This window comes from Malania oleifera, chromosome 10, assembly GCF_029873635.1.
Source record: "Malania oleifera isolate guangnan ecotype guangnan chromosome 10, ASM2987363v1, whole genome shotgun sequence".
Classification (NCBI taxonomy): Eukaryota; Viridiplantae; Streptophyta; class Magnoliopsida; order Santalales; family Ximeniaceae; genus Malania; species Malania oleifera.
This window is the reverse complement of record NC_080426.1, coordinates 45,561,301-45,581,135: the sequence shown is the minus strand read 5'-3', so window position 1 is coordinate 45,581,135 and position 19,835 is coordinate 45,561,301. Positions and strand designations below refer to the sequence as shown.

Below are 19,835 nucleotides of genomic sequence, written 5' to 3'. Positions count from 1 at the left end.
ATTTATGCGATCATGAACCATTTCTTTTAACATATTCAGAGATATTAAATCCTTACTCACTATCTCGTCCCAAGTTATTTTAGGTCTACCCTTACCCTTTCTACTGCTCACCATAGTAACCAACTCACTCTTCCTCATTGGCACACTATGTGGCCTACGTTGTAAATGTCCATACCATGTGAGTTGTCCCTCTCATATCTTATCTTCTGAAATTAGGAATAGCTTCCCAAGAGAGGGGGTGAATTGGCTTTTTAAAACTCTCTTTAGTTCTTTTAAAATCCTCAACTTCTTTTGTGAATAAACCAATTCTTTGACTTGTTTATTTATTTTGTCAATCAAACAAGAACAATCAATCAATAACACAATTAAACATTTAATCTTCAACCACACTTTGAAAGTAAAAACAATCAAACAATTAATCACAATTTCCAAACCAACACAACCAATTTGATGGCCAAATATCAATTTACTTTAGCACTATAAGATTGATGGAAGCATTCAAGATTAGTATATGTAACTTTCAGCTTTTATGTTGTGTTCAGTCCTGTAGTAAATATGAGTTTGAACAAAGCCCTGTATACATGAAATTTCTTCTTCAATATAAAATCCAATTACTCTTTCCAAACTTCAGAATTCAAATAAAGTCTTAAGTTAATTTATCTTTGGGGTGTTTAGCCAAGTAATGTAGTTTCGTATGGTTTCCGCAAAGAATGGTTCAACCAACGTACTCCCTTTTGGTTTCCGCAACCCAAATCAAAATCAAACTTTAAGGTTTACTTGATTTCCGAATATACGTAGTTTATATGATTTTCAAATTCAAATCATCCGCGCAATTTAAATAAATACTGAAAATAAAGAATAAGGAAAGAGAGAGAGACGGATATTTTTACGAGGTTCGAGTTATACCAAGCCTACGTCCTCGCCTTTGGCAAACCACCAAAGGATTCACTAAACCTGTTCCGTTGACGACTGGAACAAAACCTTTACAAGCGATACCCCACGCTCAAACACTCCTTCACTAGGTTAGAGCCCGTCTCTCCAAACGATGTCCCCTCGTTCGGTCACTCCTTTAGGCTAGAGCCCGCCTCTCTAAGCAATATCCCCTTGTTTAGCCATCGATCCAAACAATCCTTGGAACGTCAAATAACTACAAGAAAACAAGATATAATCTGCGTACAAGTATACTTCCTCAAAGAGCAAGTTAGTACAATTTCAGCACTATATACTTCAATGTAAAATATCAATATGAAATACAATGAAGCTTAAGTGTAGAATTCACCAATATCCTTCTTAGATGAGGATTAGTAGTAGGAATTCAGAGAAGGAAGGATTAGCACTTCAGAATATCTCAGCAAAAGAATTTTTCAACGAGTGAACAAGAGAACTTTGGAAGAACAAGAGTGCTTTCAGCTTCTCAAACAAAATTTTCAATTCTTGGTATGTTTTGATTTGCAAAACCATGTATTTATAGGCATTCAAATTTGTTTCCTTGTTGCTAAAGTTTCCTTAGATAATTTCCCAAGTTTTTAGAAAGTTTGGAGTCCAAACAATGTAAGTTTGAATTTAAAAACTTTTGAAAAATATGCCCGTTAACAGTGTTCAGATGACTGAACTTTCGAGTTCAGTCGTCTGAGGAGGTTCTGCCTCTTTAGAAAATTCAGTAAAAAATCTTCAAATGACTGAACTTAATCTTCAGTCGTCTGAAGTTATTCTTCAGACATATGAAGTTACACTTCGGTCGTCCGAAGTGGCTTTGTTTGTTGTTCAGTCAGTTGAAGTTCCTCCCGTGAACAGTGTTCAGTTGGTTGACAGCTATGACCCCGCTTCAGTATTTTGCTCATAACTTTTTCTGTATAACTCCAAATTAGGTGTTCTTAGTGTTAAAAGAAAGTTAAGAGAAAATCCTACAACTTTCATGTTGAACACTTCTTAAAATAAGGAGGTTTTGATAGTGAAAAATGTACCTCAATGCGGATGTATAAAAATTGACAGCATTTGGAAAAACCTCCTTTTGATGCTTTTCATTCCAAAAATAATTTTAACCTTTTTGAAATATCGTTTGACCTTATAAAAATATTTTCCAAGTATTTTAAAAGGTATCTAGGTCCAAGAAGTTAACTTAAGAGCTTCATAATATTTCAAACGATATTTAAACATTAAAGTACTTACATAAAGACTTCTAAGACTTGACATTCTAAACACTCAAGTCTTCATGCTTGCTTTGACTTTTTCTTGATTTTCAAGTTTTAATATTCTTTGGGCTTTCTCACTTTGCTTTTTCTTCGACTCTTTTGACTTTAACATTCCTTGGCTTTCAACAAATCATTCATGTCCTCATATTCTTCAAGTTTTAATATATCATCTTTAAATTCATGCTTTGATCTTTAAATCCATGCTTTGATTCTTTTAAGTTTCATTTGATCCTTGTGAGCACTTTGACCTTGCTTTCTCATATATGAGCCCTGAGACAACATTACTCGCACAAATATGTTAAAATTCCACTTGTTTGTTAGCATCAAAACAAGATAACAAGATTTTAAGTCTTGTAAGACCAACATCTTCTATAGGAGTTACACCTAACTTACCGCGCATATGTTCATTTCTTAATTTATCTTTTAATGTTATACTACTCATCCGTTTAAGCATTCTCATCTCAGCAACTTTTACTTTTTGGATTTATATTTCTTCGTTGCCCAACATTCTAATCCATATAACATAGCGGGTCTTATAGGTGTCCTATAAAACTTCCATTTTAATTTTAAGGGTATTCTACGACTCAGAGCACACTTGAAGCACTTCTCCATTTTACCCAATCTGCTTTAACTCTATGCATTACATTATTTTCAATTTCTCCTTCAGCTTGCATAATAGATCCAAAGTATCGAAATCTACAAGTGCTATTTATTTCTTCATCATGATGTGCTAGTAGGGAACTCTTCTAGTATTAATTCGAATTTTTTTCATAAGAACTCTATGGGGTAAACTAAATGATACTACTAAACATTTTAATCTGTTTAAGCATATTGGTATTGTTGTCATTCAACAATAATATGTGGCAAATATTTACTTTATATGGGAAATGATGTTTAGAATCTCTGGATACATGTTTTGACTATTTCAACATGCTGATATTAATATTGAAATGTTCTTAAGAACTCATTCCCTATGATTGGTTGAGGCCTTGGATTTGGATTTGTATGGATTTGGACAAAATGTAATATAAAATTGTATTGAATTTGTTCAAATCCACAGAAATCAAAATCCAAGTCCCAAAATCTATGCACCTAAACACACAATTGAGTATTTCCAACTAAAATTCTTTATATACCTGTAGCTGTACAGTTTGGATGTAGTGTTTCCAATTCCCTGTTCTTAAAAGGAGCATCAAATTGTAAGATAATTCTACAACAATGATTTGCAGGTGAGAACTGAGGCAAGGAAGGTTCATGATCTCTTTTTTGATATCATGAAGATTGCATTTCCAGATTCAGATTTTCGAGAGGCTAGAAATGCGCTCTCTTTTTCTGGGCCATTAAATACAACTGCCTCTGCTCCGTCTCCAAGACAGGCAACTACTGGCCAAAGCAAGCGACACAGGCTAATAAATGAGGTGGAACATGACCCAAGCCCTCCCACAAAGCCACTGTCACGTGGGTCGAATTGCACTGGTGAAGACATGAGGCCTAGAAGCCATGTGCCCCAGAAAGAGTCGAGGCTTGGAAGCAGCAGCAGCAGTCGGGAGCAAGTTCATCAAGACGATTCTCCACTTCTCACTCATCCAGGGGAGCTGGTTATCTGCAAGAAGAGGAGGAAAGACAGAGAAAAGTCAGCAGCAAAGTCTAGGACTGGGTCTGTTGGGCCTGTATCGCCCCCCAGCATGAGTCGTAGTATTAGAAGTCCAGGTCCCAGTTCAATCCAAAAGGATATGAGATCGAGTCAGCAAACAGTGCCTCAGCAAGGGTGGGCCAACCAACCAGCTCAGCAGCTGAATGGTGGTGGGAATGTGAGCTGGGCAAATCCCGTTAAGAGGATGAGAACGGATGCTGGGAAGAGGCGGCCAAGCCATTTATGACTTTAAAGGTTAGTGTATGATGTAATGTAATAGAAAAGGGGAGAAATAATGTTGCTATTACTCTCATGTGGCATCAGGTGGGAATGTATTAGCGGCCTTTCTGGCCCCATACTAGTTCATCGAGCTCATACTTGCTGTCAATATAGTGTAGGCATTGCCTGCTCATTGTATCTTACTGCCCATTGCATGATTTCAGTCTGATGACTAGCTGCACCTCGCAGGCATTATTTTGTTATAATGTGCTTCATTAGATCAAAGTTTTTGTAAATTATATTTCCATTTGTAGTTAATTTTTCCCCCTTCTATGAGTTTTGCATTTCCTTTGAATGTGTGTGAAATCAATCCAAAGGCATTGCCTGTCTAGTGTCTTACTGTTCATTACACACCTGTATTATTTTTTATTTCTTATTATTCACTCTCAAAAGAAAGCCAAAGTTTATTATTTATCTATTTAATGGGCTGTAAGATTTGAAGTCATTTCCTCACCACCCTCCTACGGGCTCCATGTGCAGGCTGAAGTTCTAGTATTGTTGAATGAGTCTGAAATTACCTCATTTGCCCATATATTTTGCTGTAACATTTTCTGGCAGCATTCTTTTAGTCACAAGTTACTTCTCTCTCTCTCTCTCTGCAACTGCAACCAATTGAATCCCGTGCTCAATTCAATTCCAACTCCTTCACGATCTGTTGGCTGTTGACAACCTTTGGCAGGGTGCTTTCAAATGCTTGGAGGGGGCTAATGCTGAGGCTTACGGGCAGGTTTAAATGCAGCTATGCTTTCCATCTTGATGACTGAGACTTGATCTTTATATGTTGTGAGATGATGTTCTCGAGTGAAAATGTTTAATGTCCAACTAGTTGTTTGATGAAATTAGTGATGTGGGCGACTGAACTAGCCAACTTGCAGGATTGATCAAATTATGATTGCAATTTTCTAGGTTTTTAACCGTTATTTGCTTTTAGGCTTTTCACTATTAATGTTTGTGTTTGGATCAATGTGCACAGCTGGTTCAAACAAAATTGGTGGAACTAGATGCTATTTCAGATATGCTGTTCTCTTATTCAACCAGTTGCATCATGGTATAATTGTTACTTTAAACTTGTTCAGGCAATGGCGAGATGCTTCTGGCTCATTTTTTTTCCTCTAACTTAAATTTCCAATTAAAAATTTGTATTATTAAAACTTTTATATATTGTGCTGGTTGACGATGCATTTATATATAAAATTAGATATTTTGGTTGTGATACTTTCTATATTAAGATGATATTTGTTGTGGTTTGCTAAGAAATTGCAGCTTGATGGAGACGATGTTCAGAGGCCAACAGGTAGGGAAGAGAAATCGTTCCCGAGCACGGTATTTATGGGCTTGCTTGGATGCATCGACCTGTAATGCAATATGGTTTAGAGCTTACTACAATCCGACAGTATGCTCACCTAGTTGGTTGCACTTCATTGTTTAAGCTTTAATACGCGACTGCTAATAGGTAAGACCTTGATAAGATGTATGCACGTCTACTTTATTCTTTTATTGCAAAATTGATCTTTTAGTAACATGAAAAAGGATGTAGTGTACATTTAAAGCCTTGCTCTATTGGGTCTTGCTATCCAAGAGGGAAGCATCCTTCTATAGATAGGTGGGTACTGACATTGGATTGATTCTGTTTGGCGTGCTGACAAAAGGGAATGACAGTTGCCGAACAAGAAAGAAGAGTTTTGATGATTTAAAACAAAAAAGTTGTAACCTTACTTTTGTTTTCTTTTTGAAAATGTAGGGAAAATAAAGAAAAATCTGAAGAAAGGTTTGCGAAAATCAAATTTAGAGTTTGGGAGTAAATTTGTGCATAGAAAAGGTGATTAGCTAATCATCTCAGTGATAAATAACCTTTCAACACTTTTGACGACACATGTTCGTAGAATGGTTACCACAATTACGCAGGTGTTGCCTTTTAAAGAAAATCAAAAAAAAAAAAAAAAATGAAAGAGAAAAAAAATTCCTCTTGGTCCAATGATGAAATCACTGTCGGAGCACTTCAACATGGTTACGAGAAGTTCAGAGTATTGCTTTAAAAGAGGTTCACCTCATAATCCTAATTTTGATTAAAACATGATGATAATGATGAGTGAAGAAAACAATTGGTTTGAAAACGTCAAGCTTGTATTCTTGACTTGGAAAACCAAAGTTATTAAAAGAGAGGACCGCACTTATATTACTATTAATTGAATATGGTAAGTGAAAATAGTGAACTTGAAGATGAGAGTTGGAGTAGGAAAAGTATGGTGAAATGTATGAGTTTTAGAAATTTTAAGATTTTATCATTGGCATTTTAAAATCAAGAAAATACTAAAAAAACACATTTGATTTTTTTTTTTTTTTTTGAAAAGATTTTTGGAAGAAGAAAACTTTGACACCAAATAACAACATATGGTTCTGTTGGTCGGAATCATAATCATTTTCAAATCATATGATTCTCAAAAGTTCTTGCCATGCTTAGGGATAAGGGGAAGAAAATATTATCTCCTTTTATCCTATCATTGGCTAGAAATAGATTGTGGAAACCAATAGATCACACTTTTTTTTTCCACATTTTTTCATTTTTTTTTTTTAAATTTTCTATGAAGACAAGATGAAACACACTAAAACACATGTATACACTTATATACACATACACAGATGTACGCATCTACATACATACATGCACTTAGCTACATATGTACATACAAACATACTAATATATACAAGCAAACATATATACCACATACATACATACTGTAGTAACCGGAAATTTTTTATTATTATTAATAATCAATTAATTAATTAAATATTATTAAATTAATTAATTAAATAAACAAATAAAAAGGAATAGTAAACTAATTGGAATAAAGATATATATAAATATATATACACACATCTATTACTAAAGCTTCCTCAAGAAGTCATTTCTATTCTTCAGAACAGAGATGCCATCCCCTTGAAATTTCTTGCGCTATCTCTCTCTCCAGTTGTTTTCCTCCTCTCCGCCATCGACATTTCTACCAGAGAAGATTTATCGTAGGAGCGACGTAGACACCACTCCTAGGGAAAGGTATATTTCCTCTCTTTCCTTAATTTCTCTTTAAATCTTCAGTTGAATTGATGATCGGGTACCACCACGGGATCTTAGTCTCGATCGTCATCATTTTGGCTGGAGTGAATTTTCAATTTGGAGGTCTTAGGCACCACTCCAAAGCGAGAGTGAGATTTAGGGAATTAAGAAAATTGGTTATTTTTGGGAGTTTAATTGTTATTTGAAATTTAAGGGCTTAAGAAATGTTAAAATAGTATTTTATTTAGGGTTGATTTGATTAAATTAGGGTTATTGAATCAGGGTTCGGGTGAGCACCGCAGACATCGTTTTAGGATCCCTATTGGCGTAGTTCAGGAAACAAGGTAAGGGGAATATATTAAATCAGGATTTCTGAGGAAATAACCAGTGAAAAATGGAAATTTTATATGTATATGCATATGATTTTCACGTGACTTCTGAAAAGCCGATCATTTGAATTATAAAGCATAGGGCTATATTACTAGATATTATTTGCGAAAATAGAAAGTTAAAATGACATATTTTATGGATAATTTTGTAAGAAATTAAATGTATATTCTCAGTATATTAATGATGAATGTGGGTTAACTTATTTTACAATAAACGTATGAAATATGTTGTTAAATTGTGTGGCATGAGTAAAATGAAGTTTCTGTGTTGAACTATGATATATGTATGAGATGCAAGAAATATTGGAAATAAATTGAAAATAAAAATGTGATATGATTTATTCTGCATGTGTTTGAGAATGTTAAATTACAATGTATTGTTTGTGGTGAAAGGTAACCATGATCGTGGGAAAGGAAAATTCAGAAATGGATCGAGTCAAAAATCCCGAACTCAATCTAAGAAAAAAAAAAAGGATATCTAATGTTATAACTGCGGTAAAAAGGGGTACGTTAAACCAATGTGTCTGGATTGGAAGAGAGGAAATGTTGAATAACATGAAAGGATTTCAAAATCAGCAAATGTAGTTCAAGAAGGAAATTCAGTTTGTAGTGATGGTGATGTACTTTCAGTTTCAGGTTTGGATCGCCTCACGGACTCATGGATTCTAGATTCGGCATGTTCTTACCATATGACTCCAAATAAGGAGTGGTTCACCACTTACAGGTTGATAAATTCTAGTTCAGTCCTTAGGGGCAATGATGTTTCTTGTAAAATCATTGACATTGGAAGTGTTAAAATTAAAATGTTTGATGATGCTATGAGAACCTTGAGTAATGTAAGACACATACCGGTCCTACGGAAGATTCTCATCTCACTTGCTACTGTGGATTATAATGGATTCAATTACAAGTCCAAAAGTGGGATTATTAAAGTGTGGAAAGGTAATCTGACGGTGATGAAAGGAAAAAAATTAGCTGGAAATATTTATACATTGCAGGGAACTACTATTGTAGGTGGTGCTGTAGCCATAGATACTGAATTTGATGAAACCGTTTTGTGGCATATGCAGCTTAGGCATATGGGTGAACATGGTATGAAATAATTTCACAAGAGGAAACTCTTGAAAGGTATGAAAAAATGTAAATTGAATTTTTGTAAGATTTGTGTTCTTGGGAAACAAAATAGAGAAAAATTTAAATAATTCATTCACAAGATGGAAGGTATTCTTGATTACATATATTCTGATGTTTGGGGGCCGGTTAGAGTGGCATCAAGAGGTGGACATGTTGACGACACAAGTCTAATACGTTTGCCAGGTTTAAGTTGTGGAAAGCTGAAATGAAAAACCAGACAGGGAGAAGAATCAAATGTCTTAGGTTAGACAATGAGACTGAGTATGGTGATTCTAGGTTCATGGAGTTTTGGGAGCAGTAGAGCATTAAGAGACATTTTATTGTTCGCCGGACACCTCAACAAAATGGTGTGGTTAAAAGGATGAATCGAACTCTAACTGAAAGAGCTCGGTGTCTCAGGCTTAATGCAAGTCTATTAAAGAAATTCTGGGCCGAGGCAGTCAGTATGACTTATTTCTTGGTAAACCGATCACCAAGGGCATCACTAGAGGGGAAAGTGGCTGAAAAGGTATGGATGGGAAATGCAGTAGACTATTTCGGATTGAAGGTATTCAGCTGTCCAGCTTATGTTTACGTGTCTAGGGAGGAGAGATCGAAACTTGATGCAAAGTCTAGACATTGCATCTTTTTGGGATATCAAAAAGGTGTGAAGGGGTACAGGTTGTGGGATCTAATGGCAAACAAGGTGGTGATCAGTAAAGATATAGTTTTCGATGAGAAAACTATGGTGAAGCGTGCTCAAGAATTTGATGAAGAGAAACATGAGCCAGAAAAATGGAATAGAGACGAAGATGTTGTGTAGGTGGAGTTAGAAACTCAGGGCAATGACAATGATCTTGGTCCTATGGTTATAGGGAGTTCTAGCTTGGGAAACCAACAAGTCGACAATATTCTGATACGGAGATCCAAACGCACTATTAGACTACCGCCAAGGTATGAGTTTGAAGAGTTAGTATCTTTTGCTTTCATTACTAGTTGCAATGATCTAACTACTTTTCAAGAGGCAGTGTACAGTTAAGAGAAAAGCAGGTGGATGGGTGCTATGATTGAGGAAATGGAATCGCTGCATAAGAATCAAACTTAGGAGTTGGTGGAGCTTCCAAATGGGAAGAGAGCAGTAGGTTGTAAATGGGTATATGGGAAGAAGGAAGCAGTTTCTAGAAAAGGAAGGAGAGAAATTCAAGGCACAGTTAGTGGTAAAATGGAACTCACAGAAAAAGGGAATAGATTATGATTAAATCTTTTCACCTATGGTACGACACACTTCCATTAGGGTAGTGTTAGGGTTAGTAGCTCATTATGATCTGTATTTGGAATAAATGGATGTGAAGACGACATTTCTCCATGGTGACTTGGAGGAATAGAATTATATGATATAGACAGAGTGATTCAGTGAACTAGGGAAAGAACACTTAGTTTGCAAGTTGACGAAATCTATTTACGAGCTAAAACAGTCTCCAAGGCAATGGTACAAAAAAATTTGATTCCTATATGATCAAGATTGGCTACAGAAGATGTGAGTATGACTGTTATATGTATGTGAATAAGCTTGTTGATGGTTCTCTTATTTTCTTATTGTTGTATGTCAATGACATGTTTATAGCTGTGAAAGATTTAACTGAGGTAAATAAGTTAAAGGATCTGTTGCATAAAGAGTTTGACATGAAAGATCTTGGTCAAGCCAAGAAGATACTTGGGATGGAGATTCGCTAAGACAAAACTGCAGGGAGGTTGTGGTTATCTCAGGGCGGTTATATAGAGAAGGTGTTGGAAAGGTCCAGCATGGCTGATGCTAAATCGGTATGTACACCTCTAGCGAGTCATTTTAAATTGTCTATTGCTGAATGCCTAAGTACGGATGATTATATTCGCGATATGTCAAAGGTCCTTTATGCCAGTGTTGTGGGGAGTTTAATGTATGCCATTTGTGTACAAGACCAGACTGAGCACATGGAGTGAGTGTGGTGAGTAAGTTTCTTTCTAATCTAGGTAGACAACACTGGGAAGCCGTCAAATGGGTTTTCAGATACTTATGGAGTACTTCTAGTTATGGCATTATATTCGGAAAGCAACAAGATAGTCCATTAGTTGTTGGATTTGTTGATGTTGATTATGCAAGGGATATGGATGACATAAGGTTTACAACGAATTATGTCTTTACCCTTGTGGGAGAATCTATATGTTGGAGGTCCATGGTACAATCCTTGATGACATTATCTACAACTAAATCTGAATATATGAAAGTTGCCGAAACTGCAAAGGAAGTCTTATAGCTTACCAGTTTGGTCAAAGAGTTGGGTATACAACAAAATGGGGTTGTGCTACATTGTGATGGCTAAAGCGCTATCTACTTAGCGAAGAATCAAGTGTACCATGCTATAACCAAGCATATTGATGTAAGGTTCCACAAGGTCCGAGAAATGATTACTTCAGGTGAACTTCTATTTGAGAAGGTTCACACATCTGAAAATGCAGTGGATATTTTGACAAAACCAGTTACTACTAAAAAGTTCAAGCATTGCTTGAACTTACTTCATGTCTCCAAGTGCTAGAAGGGAGACGAACCTAACCTAACGTTCCAAGGTCAAGGTGGAGCAATGAGATATGTTTTCAGATTCTCCTAAGGGGCGTATACTTGCCAAGGTGGAGATTGTTGTGTTTTTGTTACTCATATACTTGATGGAGTGCATAAACAAAGAAAGAAAAATATTTGAAGTAACTTGTGCAGAGCAGCAGCAGGAAACTATCGACTGATTGGCCAAATCAGTCAACTCATTAATTTAAATGTAGACATTTACATTCTGTCTGAATTGGTCGACTGATTGGCCTAATCAGTCGACTGATTTTCTCGGGGCAGCGAGACAGATTTCAAAATTTGAATGTGAGCATTAATATGGTTGAGTGTTTGGAGGGAAGCCTCCGAAGTGTTTATAAATATTCCGTTATGGGTATATTCTGAGAGTGGAAGATCATTGTATTTTATTGTATTGTATTGTATTGTGTACTTTGTGATTCTCATAGTGAAAACCTTTGCCGATTGCTCCGTGGACATATGCTTTGTCAAACCACGTAAATCTTTATATTGTTGAGTTTTGCTTTCAGATATACTGCGTGTATGTGTTTCACATACGTTTTTCATTGTTTGTTGTGTTTAAATTTTGCTGTACAATTCATAGTTCATACACAATACTATAGTAATCAAGCAATTGTAGGGTGAGCACTGCTTGTGCTCTAATTACTACACTCTTACATGAAACTATTAACTTGCATAAACGTATTTACAATTTGGTAGTCGTTTAATGTTTACTTGTCAAGTTGAAAACAATAATTGCACTAATAAGGACTAAAATGGATTAAATTATTATGGAAACAATGAGAACATGGATAAGCAAAACCAAACTTACATATCTAGATCGGTGTCCAAACTAGACTGGTGTCATCAAGGCACCATGATAGGTTAGCATTGAAAAGAATTGAAAGTAATTTAGTAATGGAGAAAAACACATGCACCCAACAATTTACATCAAACAATAACAGCAATAATAAAAGTAGTTCATTCACGGGGCGTGGGATTAGTCGCTGGCCGGTGCGACGGACCGTAAAACGGACGTCGTTGACGGTAGGCGGATACCCGGGTCGTACCCAAAAAAAAAAAAAAAAAAAAAAAAATAAAAGTAGTTCATTCAATGCATTACTCATAAAAAAACTAACTTAATCCCTCCAACATTAAACAATTGCAAGCCATCCAATTATCACGAACAAGGTAGTAGTTTCTTTTTTAAAATTACTAACAACAAATGACAATACAAAAGAACCTACTAGGCCACCATAAAACCCCTAACAAAAACAATACATAAAAACTAATAGACATCCTATGATCTTTATTTTAAATCCTCATTCAATATTAGTATGGTTCAAATCTGTATTTTATTTTTCTCAATTAATTTTACATTTAAATTAGTCCGTTGCAAATAAATTTATATCAAATATACATGTCCGCAAATTTTTGAAATTTTATATACTATGTGCAATTTTTATAAATATCATTTTATTCATATAAATTTATCAATATTTTCAAATACTCTGCTGCATTCATATTTTTAATATGCACAAAAATATAAAATTATAAAGATAAACTTTTATTTTTTTTTCTCACAATTAATTATGTGTTAATTACATTTTAGGACAAAAATTTAAATAAATTAGACATCAAGTTTCAGTCTGCAGCACTATGACTTTTCAATTAAAATAACATCTTGATTTAAAATTAGAGAGATATAGGAAAATAGAGTCATTATGATACAAAGAGATTAAGCTACTACTTAGATGTTAAAATAATTTGTTTCAATTTTAAGGGATCATGAACCGTGTTTGGAAGTACGGTTTTAAACTTTACATGTCTGGGTCTATAAAAAATATTTTGTATACATTCACACAAATCTAAATCTTACAGTTTCAAATGAGTGAATGTAATTATATTTCTATGTATCATTTTGCATGTGAATTTATCTGCACAAAAGAATTAAAATTGCAATAGAACTTAAGCCTTTGAAGAATAAAGAAAGGCAAATAACTATTACTAAATTTTATCAATAACTCTACTCTAGAAAAATGATTAGTATGACAATCATAAGCTCTTATGGTAGCTAAAAGTAGATTGGGCAAAATATTATGACTACCCGCCTATTCTATTTGGTATATATGACTATGTGAGTTTGTGACGAATCTATATACAATAAAAATAGGATTATTGCTAACCCAAATATCTAAAAGAGAAATTATGAAATACATTCGGTGTAAGAATCAAGCTGATGCATATACTTCTTGATATACTTGATATTTTTTTTTCTACCAAAAAATAAGAAAAAAAAAATAAGGGAAGAAAATCAGTGCGGCATAGAAAAGCGGCACAAGGGACAGAAGTGGCTTTTCCCGAGCCACTGAACGATACAATCTCCATGGAAAACATGAGAGCACGGCATTCGTCGGACCTCCGATCCTACCAGAAATTCTTCCAGGCAGATTACGCAGACGGACCCGGAACCCGTGCTCGACCCAGAACTCGGACCGTCGACTGTCGCCGTCTCCAGGGCTGCGACAGACGCCGTCGTCGCTGGCACCGCCCTGAATTCCGCCGCCTCAACCAAAGATGCCTCCATCGCACTTTCGGTTTCGAGGACCTCACTCTCCGCGTACAGTTCCACGGTCACAGCCGCAACGGTCATGGCGATGCAGCCGGGCACGCAGGCATCGCTTCTCCTGTATCGCGCGAGCTTTTGGAGCATTCGGTCGCGGTCGATAGGCCCGGCGCCGATTGCAGAGAGAAAAGGGGACAGCGCGGCGCCCACGGCAGCGTCGTCGGCCGGCGCCTCGGGGAAGACGGGGACGGTGGTTTGGGACCGCCGATTGGCTGCGGCGAGAAGGACGCGGTGGCCGGTGGGGGTTAGGTAGCATTTGTGGAGGACATGGTTCATGTTGAGCACCACGTAGAAGAGGTCCGGCGGCCCAATAGAGGGCGGCGGCGGCGGCCAGTAACGGGCCTGGGGTTGCCATAAACTGCAGCCGAAAACCTTCTCTCTGACTATCATTCTCACTCTTGCTGGATCTCTGTTTTTTTGGGGGAAGGGAATGGAATGATGTAAAATTGATGAGAGGATTGGAGTATTTATACATGTGAGTGTTTGTAATTAATCATGAGACTGAGAGTCCTTTTAAGAGAAGACCGGAGAAGGAGGACACGATTACTTTTCAAATTTTAAACGTCATGATTCATTAGCTGACTTATATATTGTACCAGGATTCACACACACACATGCCTCACATGTGATTGTCTCACATGCGACTGTATGTGAATTCATAACATTGGGTAAAATATTTTTATAATTTTCAATAAATTTTTAGATGTAATTTTAAAATTAATTAATAATATATTTTCATAATTTAATTACGAATATTAAAGTGTAAATATTCAAAATTATTTATAAAAATTTATATTTTATTAGAAATTATAAAATACAAACATTGATATGAGATATAATTATAATATCAAGTATCATCTAGATCTACATTGAGTTGCGCCTCATTGATATTTTTAAAATAAAACTTTTTTTGATAAATTAAAGAGTTATCTAGGCTTTAAAAATAAAAGAACAATACCCTGCTCCCACTTTTTTTACATCAACAAGAATAAAGGAAGAGTTTCGTACTTTCTTTTGACTTTTTTTTGGTCGATGAATATTATTTGATATAATTATTACGAGTGTGTGTGAATGCGCTTCCATTTTAATTTCCTGATAAGAAATTACTAAAAAAAAATTATATTTTATTATTTATATATTTCTTTATCTCTACTAATTCTTTTTTTTTTTCTAGATTTGTCACTAGAATTCACAACATTGTTCCTATAACATCGGTATGAAAAATTTGAAAAGAATGTCACAATATATTTTTTTGACAAAATTACTCTAATTAAAATTATGACAAATATTGAATTCTAATATTTACATAAAATTATAAAAAAAAAAATCAATTAGTAGGTTTATCATTATTTTCTATTTTTAAAACTCTAGATATGATTTTTTCCCATAAAAATATTAATAACTTCGTTGCAATTTTTAAAAATGTGATTTTTCTACCTAAAAATTTAATTATTATTATTTTTTAGTTAATGGTCAATTTTTAATAAATTTAAAATTTATTATTTAGAGGATACTTCTAGATCAAGAGTTTCATTTATAAAATTTCTCTTTCACAAATTATATTACTATTTATCTAAATAATGTTAGATACTTCACAATAATTTTAGAAGACGTCAGAGAAGTTTGCTTGTTTTATTTTGCGATGTACATTCTATTTAATTAATATTTATAATACCATTACATTTATTTTGTTATGAATTCTATGATTTTTAAAGTCCAAATCTTGACCTATTCAAAATAAAATTTTTGAATGTAGATTTTTCTAATGTCATTGAATTTAATATTTTTATATATTCTTGTTTCACTTCTAAAAGATAATAAATTTTTTGTTTACAATTGATTTATACTATTTGTGCTTTTATATATATATAGGATGTGCATATACATTGTCAACCATATATATTTTTTAAATATAGCTTCTTTTTGGGGTTCAAACTTTAAAATATCTGAATAGATTTTATAAATGTAATATTATATATATATATATATATATATATATATATATCTAATTTTGGTTAAATTTATTTTCTTCCAAAATTGTTTTATATTATTTCTAAAATTTAGGCCATTTTTGTCATATACTGCTTTACTTTATTTATAATTTATAATTTTATTATTATAATATGGATATAGATGTAGATATCTATATATAATGTTTTGCTTATTTTATTTAAATATTTTTTAAGTCAAAAAATGATAGGAATGGTGAATTCCCAAGAGAGGGGGTGAATTGGAAATTTAAAAACTTTTCATAAATTAAGTTCAAGTTACATATAGTATTTCACAACTTAGGAGCAGTTACCAATTCCATAAATAATCAAAGCATGTATGTAAAGTAATTAAAATAGTAATAAAAAAACATACATGTACAGAAATTAATGTGTGGAAAATAAAGAATGGACACAAAAATTGTTATCGGGGTTCGGCCAATCCTGCCTACGTCCCCGCCTTGAGCCAGCAGCCCAATGATTTTACTAATGCTCACTTAACGGATGGAGTGACACCAATTACAACCTTGAGGAATACCCCATGTCACATTACAGGGGTGATCCCAACAATACACCTTACAAGACGGTGCTCCTAATTCTCCTAATCAGGTCTGAACCAGTTCGGAACTTTCTTAACCGGGTCTAAGTCTATCCGGTGCTTTCCTAACCAGGACTGAGCCAAATCTGTTGCATGTTATAGGCCAGTGCAATTCTCCTCCCGACCACACGTTGGAATGCAACAATATCAAATATTTGTGCACAAAGATAATGCTTCTATACTAAGCAGATGATATACAACAAGTAAGCCTTTGAATCTTGCTATGGATGTGCTAGCTAGATTCACAAGCAATAACAAGTTTTTTCCAAAGATATATTAATCAAGAAAATGTATGGGAAAAGCTTTGAGGAATACTCTCAAAATGATTTTCAACAATAAAGTATAAGTGAGAGTGAATGGTTAAAATATATGTACAACTTAAATAAATGCCCAAAAGGAAATTTATCTCTTCCAAAAACTTTTTAAATTAAAAATAACGAGAGAAGGAGTATTAAATTTTTGCCCCAAAACGATTTTGAAATAATAGTGAATGTGGGGGAACTTTATTAAGAAAAGAATTGAGAGGATATTAAAGTAAATCAAAGTTGCTAATGTGACTTATGCAAGGGGTATATATGCAGTTTGGGAAAATTATGACCATTAGGGACACACTTGGTATTTTTAGATTTGTTTAATAAAAATATAATTATGTTTAGGAGCTGAAAAATTGACCGATCTGGAGGTTCGGTCGGCTGACATTTAGTGTCTGTGGACTAAACACACACAGCAAATTTGAAATTTAAAATAGGCTTAGTTGGCTGTGGGGGTCATTGGTCGGCTGGCCGAAAGGTGATTCCGAGCCTTCATAGGTTTGGTCGATTTAGGCCTAAGGCTGGTATGTCGGTTCTTGAGGGTCGGTCAACTAAGGGCATTTTGAACTAAGGTGGCCGTCGGAGGGATCGAGGAAGGTGGAAAAATCAAATTCATAGTTCGGTCAATTGTGAAAGCGAGTTCAAAATTGGTCGGTTCGACCAACCTAAGTCAAATATTTGACTTCTGGCCTAATACGTGGTTGGTCAACCTGAGAGATATAACACATAATTGGTCAGTCGACCAAGGCTTTTTAATTAAGCCAAAAAATCCAACATTGGTCGACTGAAGTTTTGTAAAATTAATTTTAACCTTAATTTAACCCTAAAGATATTCCAAAAATCCTTATTTGATTTTAGTTTTTTGAAAAAAAAATTTTATTAAAGTTTAGGTGCCCTAAGGTTCGTCTATAGTCATTAGTGAGCTTTCATCCACATCATGCATGTGATACATTATTATAGACCAAATGGAAAACAAATGCATTACAAATTAAAATATATGTCTTCATTTCCTTTGCTTTTCACTTCATGGAATGCATCAGACAAAAAGGTCTTTAAGTTTCGTCCTGACTTCCATATTTCCTTCGTCGTATATGCGTGCCAAAATATAAATATGTTCAATCACTTAAAAACACGCATAAGATCATTGTGCTTTGTCAGCATTAAAACAAGAATCAGACTCAAAAGTAAAAACAAAATTAATTTTTGAGGTCCCTTTGGAACTTAAAAAATGTTAAGGAAATGAAACCAAAATAATAAAGATTCCAATTTTTTTATATTTGATTATCAAGAAAAGAGAGAAAGAAAATAATATATATATATATATATATATATTCAATCTGTAACGACCCGGCCCTTTATACGGACTCAAGTGTCACTCACTCATACAAAATACCTGTACCTGTTCCAGATATATAGACAACCCGCCCTGAATAGGGACATACGGGTGTAAATCATACATAATATCAATGTAAATGTTGCGAAAAAACATAAACATTCATTGAGGTTTCTTCTAGACTTATACTAGAGCTTACTAACACATCCACAAGTACAAAACTCAGACATAGAATAAATCATGTTATTACAATCCTCTAGAAAGGACCTTCATCTAAGTTTAATACATGATTCGAATGCTTACGTAAGCTAAACCAAAATACAATCTCTCCAGTCCCTTTAGCTACTAGGACCGACGTATTGATGAACCTGAAAACAAAGGTTGTATGATAGGATGAGACACCTCTCAGTAAGGAAGAAAGTGTTACAACAGTATGTGATTGCATATATGCACATTTTCATACAAACTCATACGTTTGAAACATTTGTTTATAATACTATAACATATAATATTTATCTGCACATCAAGTATTTAAATCATGCATATGATTATTAGAACACCTCCAACTTGGTATGACAATTTGCCTATTTACCTCGTGGTACAGGTTGTGCACTGATTGCCTCTGACAATGTCCTGTTCGTGCAGACGAAGCCGAGCATCTTTTATGATCCGATCGCCCCCTAGTTTATTTTTACCAGCAGCTTACAAAAGAATTAAAATTGCAATAGAACTTAAGCCTTTGAAGAATAAAGAAAGGCAAGTAACTATTATTAAATTTTATCAATAACTCTACTCTAGAAAAATGACTAGTATGACAATCGCTCTTATGGTAGCTAATGGTAGATTGGGCAAAATACTGTGACGAATCTGTATACAATAAAAATAGGATTATTGCTAACCCAAATATCTAAAAGAGAAATTATGAAATACATTCGGTGTAAGAATCAAGCTGATGCACATACTTCTTGATATACTTGATATTTTTTTTTCTACCAAAAAATAAGAAAAAAAAATAAGGGAAGAAAATCAGTGCGGCATAGAAAAAGCGGCACAAGGGACAGAAGTGGCTTTTCCCGAGCACTGAACGATACAATCTCCATGGAAAACATGAGAGCACGGCATTCGTCGGACCTCCGATCCCACCAGAAATTCTTCCAGGCAGATTACGCAGACGGACCCGGAACCCGTGCCCGACCCAGAACTCGGACCGTCGACTGTCGCCGTCTCCAGGGCTGCGACAGACGCCGTCGTCGCTGGCACAGCCCTGAATTCAGCCGCCTCAACCAAAGATGCCTCCATCCCACTTTCGGTTTCGAGGACCTCGCTCTCCTCGTACAGTTCCACGGTCACAGCCACAACGGTCATGGCGACGCAGCCGGGCACGCAGGCATCGCTTCTCCTGTATCGCGCGAGCTTTTGGAGCATTCGGTCGCGGTCGGTAGGCCCGGCGCCGATTGCAGAGAGAAAAGGGGACAGCGCGGCGCCCACGGCAGCGTCGTCGGCCGGCGCCTCGGGGAAGACGGGGACGGTGGTTTGGGACCGCCGATTGGATGCGGCGAGAAGGACGCGGTGGCCGGTGGGGGTTAGGTAGCACTTGTGGAGGACATGGTTCATGTTGAGCACCACGTAGAAGAGGTCCGGCGGCCCAATAGAGGGCGGCGGCAGCGGCCAGTAACGGGCCTGAGGTTGCCATAAACTGCAGTCGAAAACCTTCTCTCTGACTATCAT

The 19,835-nt window shown here is 35.4% G+C and overlaps 3 protein-coding genes across 3 annotated transcripts in view; 1 reads left to right on the top strand and 2 right to left on the bottom strand.

Moving 5' to 3' along the window:
• Positions 1-4,370, top strand: part of LOC131166870 (ATP-dependent helicase BRM) — a 35,437-nt gene extending 31,067 nt beyond the window's left edge. The window contains exon 14 of the mRNA XM_058125481.1: positions 3,422-4,370. Within this exon, the coding sequence (XP_057981464.1) occupies positions 3,422-4,072 (651 nt within the window). The 3' untranslated portion in view covers positions 4,073-4,370. The remainder of the gene's footprint in view (positions 1-3,421) is intronic.
• A 9,195-nt stretch (positions 4,371-13,565) lies between these two features.
• Positions 13,566-14,267, bottom strand: LOC131166659 (E3 ubiquitin-protein ligase At1g12760-like). Its single transcript, XM_058125237.1, has one exon. The coding sequence runs from the start codon at positions 14,265-14,267 to the stop codon at positions 13,566-13,568; it is 702 nt and encodes a 233-aa protein (XP_057981220.1).
• A 4,866-nt stretch (positions 14,268-19,133) lies between these two features.
• LOC131166658 (uncharacterized) lies at positions 19,134-19,835 on the bottom strand. The gene has a single exon (XM_058125236.1). It carries the CDS (start codon positions 19,833-19,835, stop codon positions 19,134-19,136), a length of 702 nt encoding a protein of 233 aa, XP_057981219.1.

Coding starts and splice junctions, on each gene's coding strand:
- LOC131166659 (XM_058125237.1), bottom strand. CDS start 14,267: ATGATAGTCAGAGAGAAGGTTTTCGGCTGCAGTTTATGGCAACCCCAG.
- LOC131166658 (XM_058125236.1), bottom strand. CDS start 19,835: ATGATAGTCAGAGAGAAGGTTTTCGACTGCAGTTTATGGCAACCTCAG.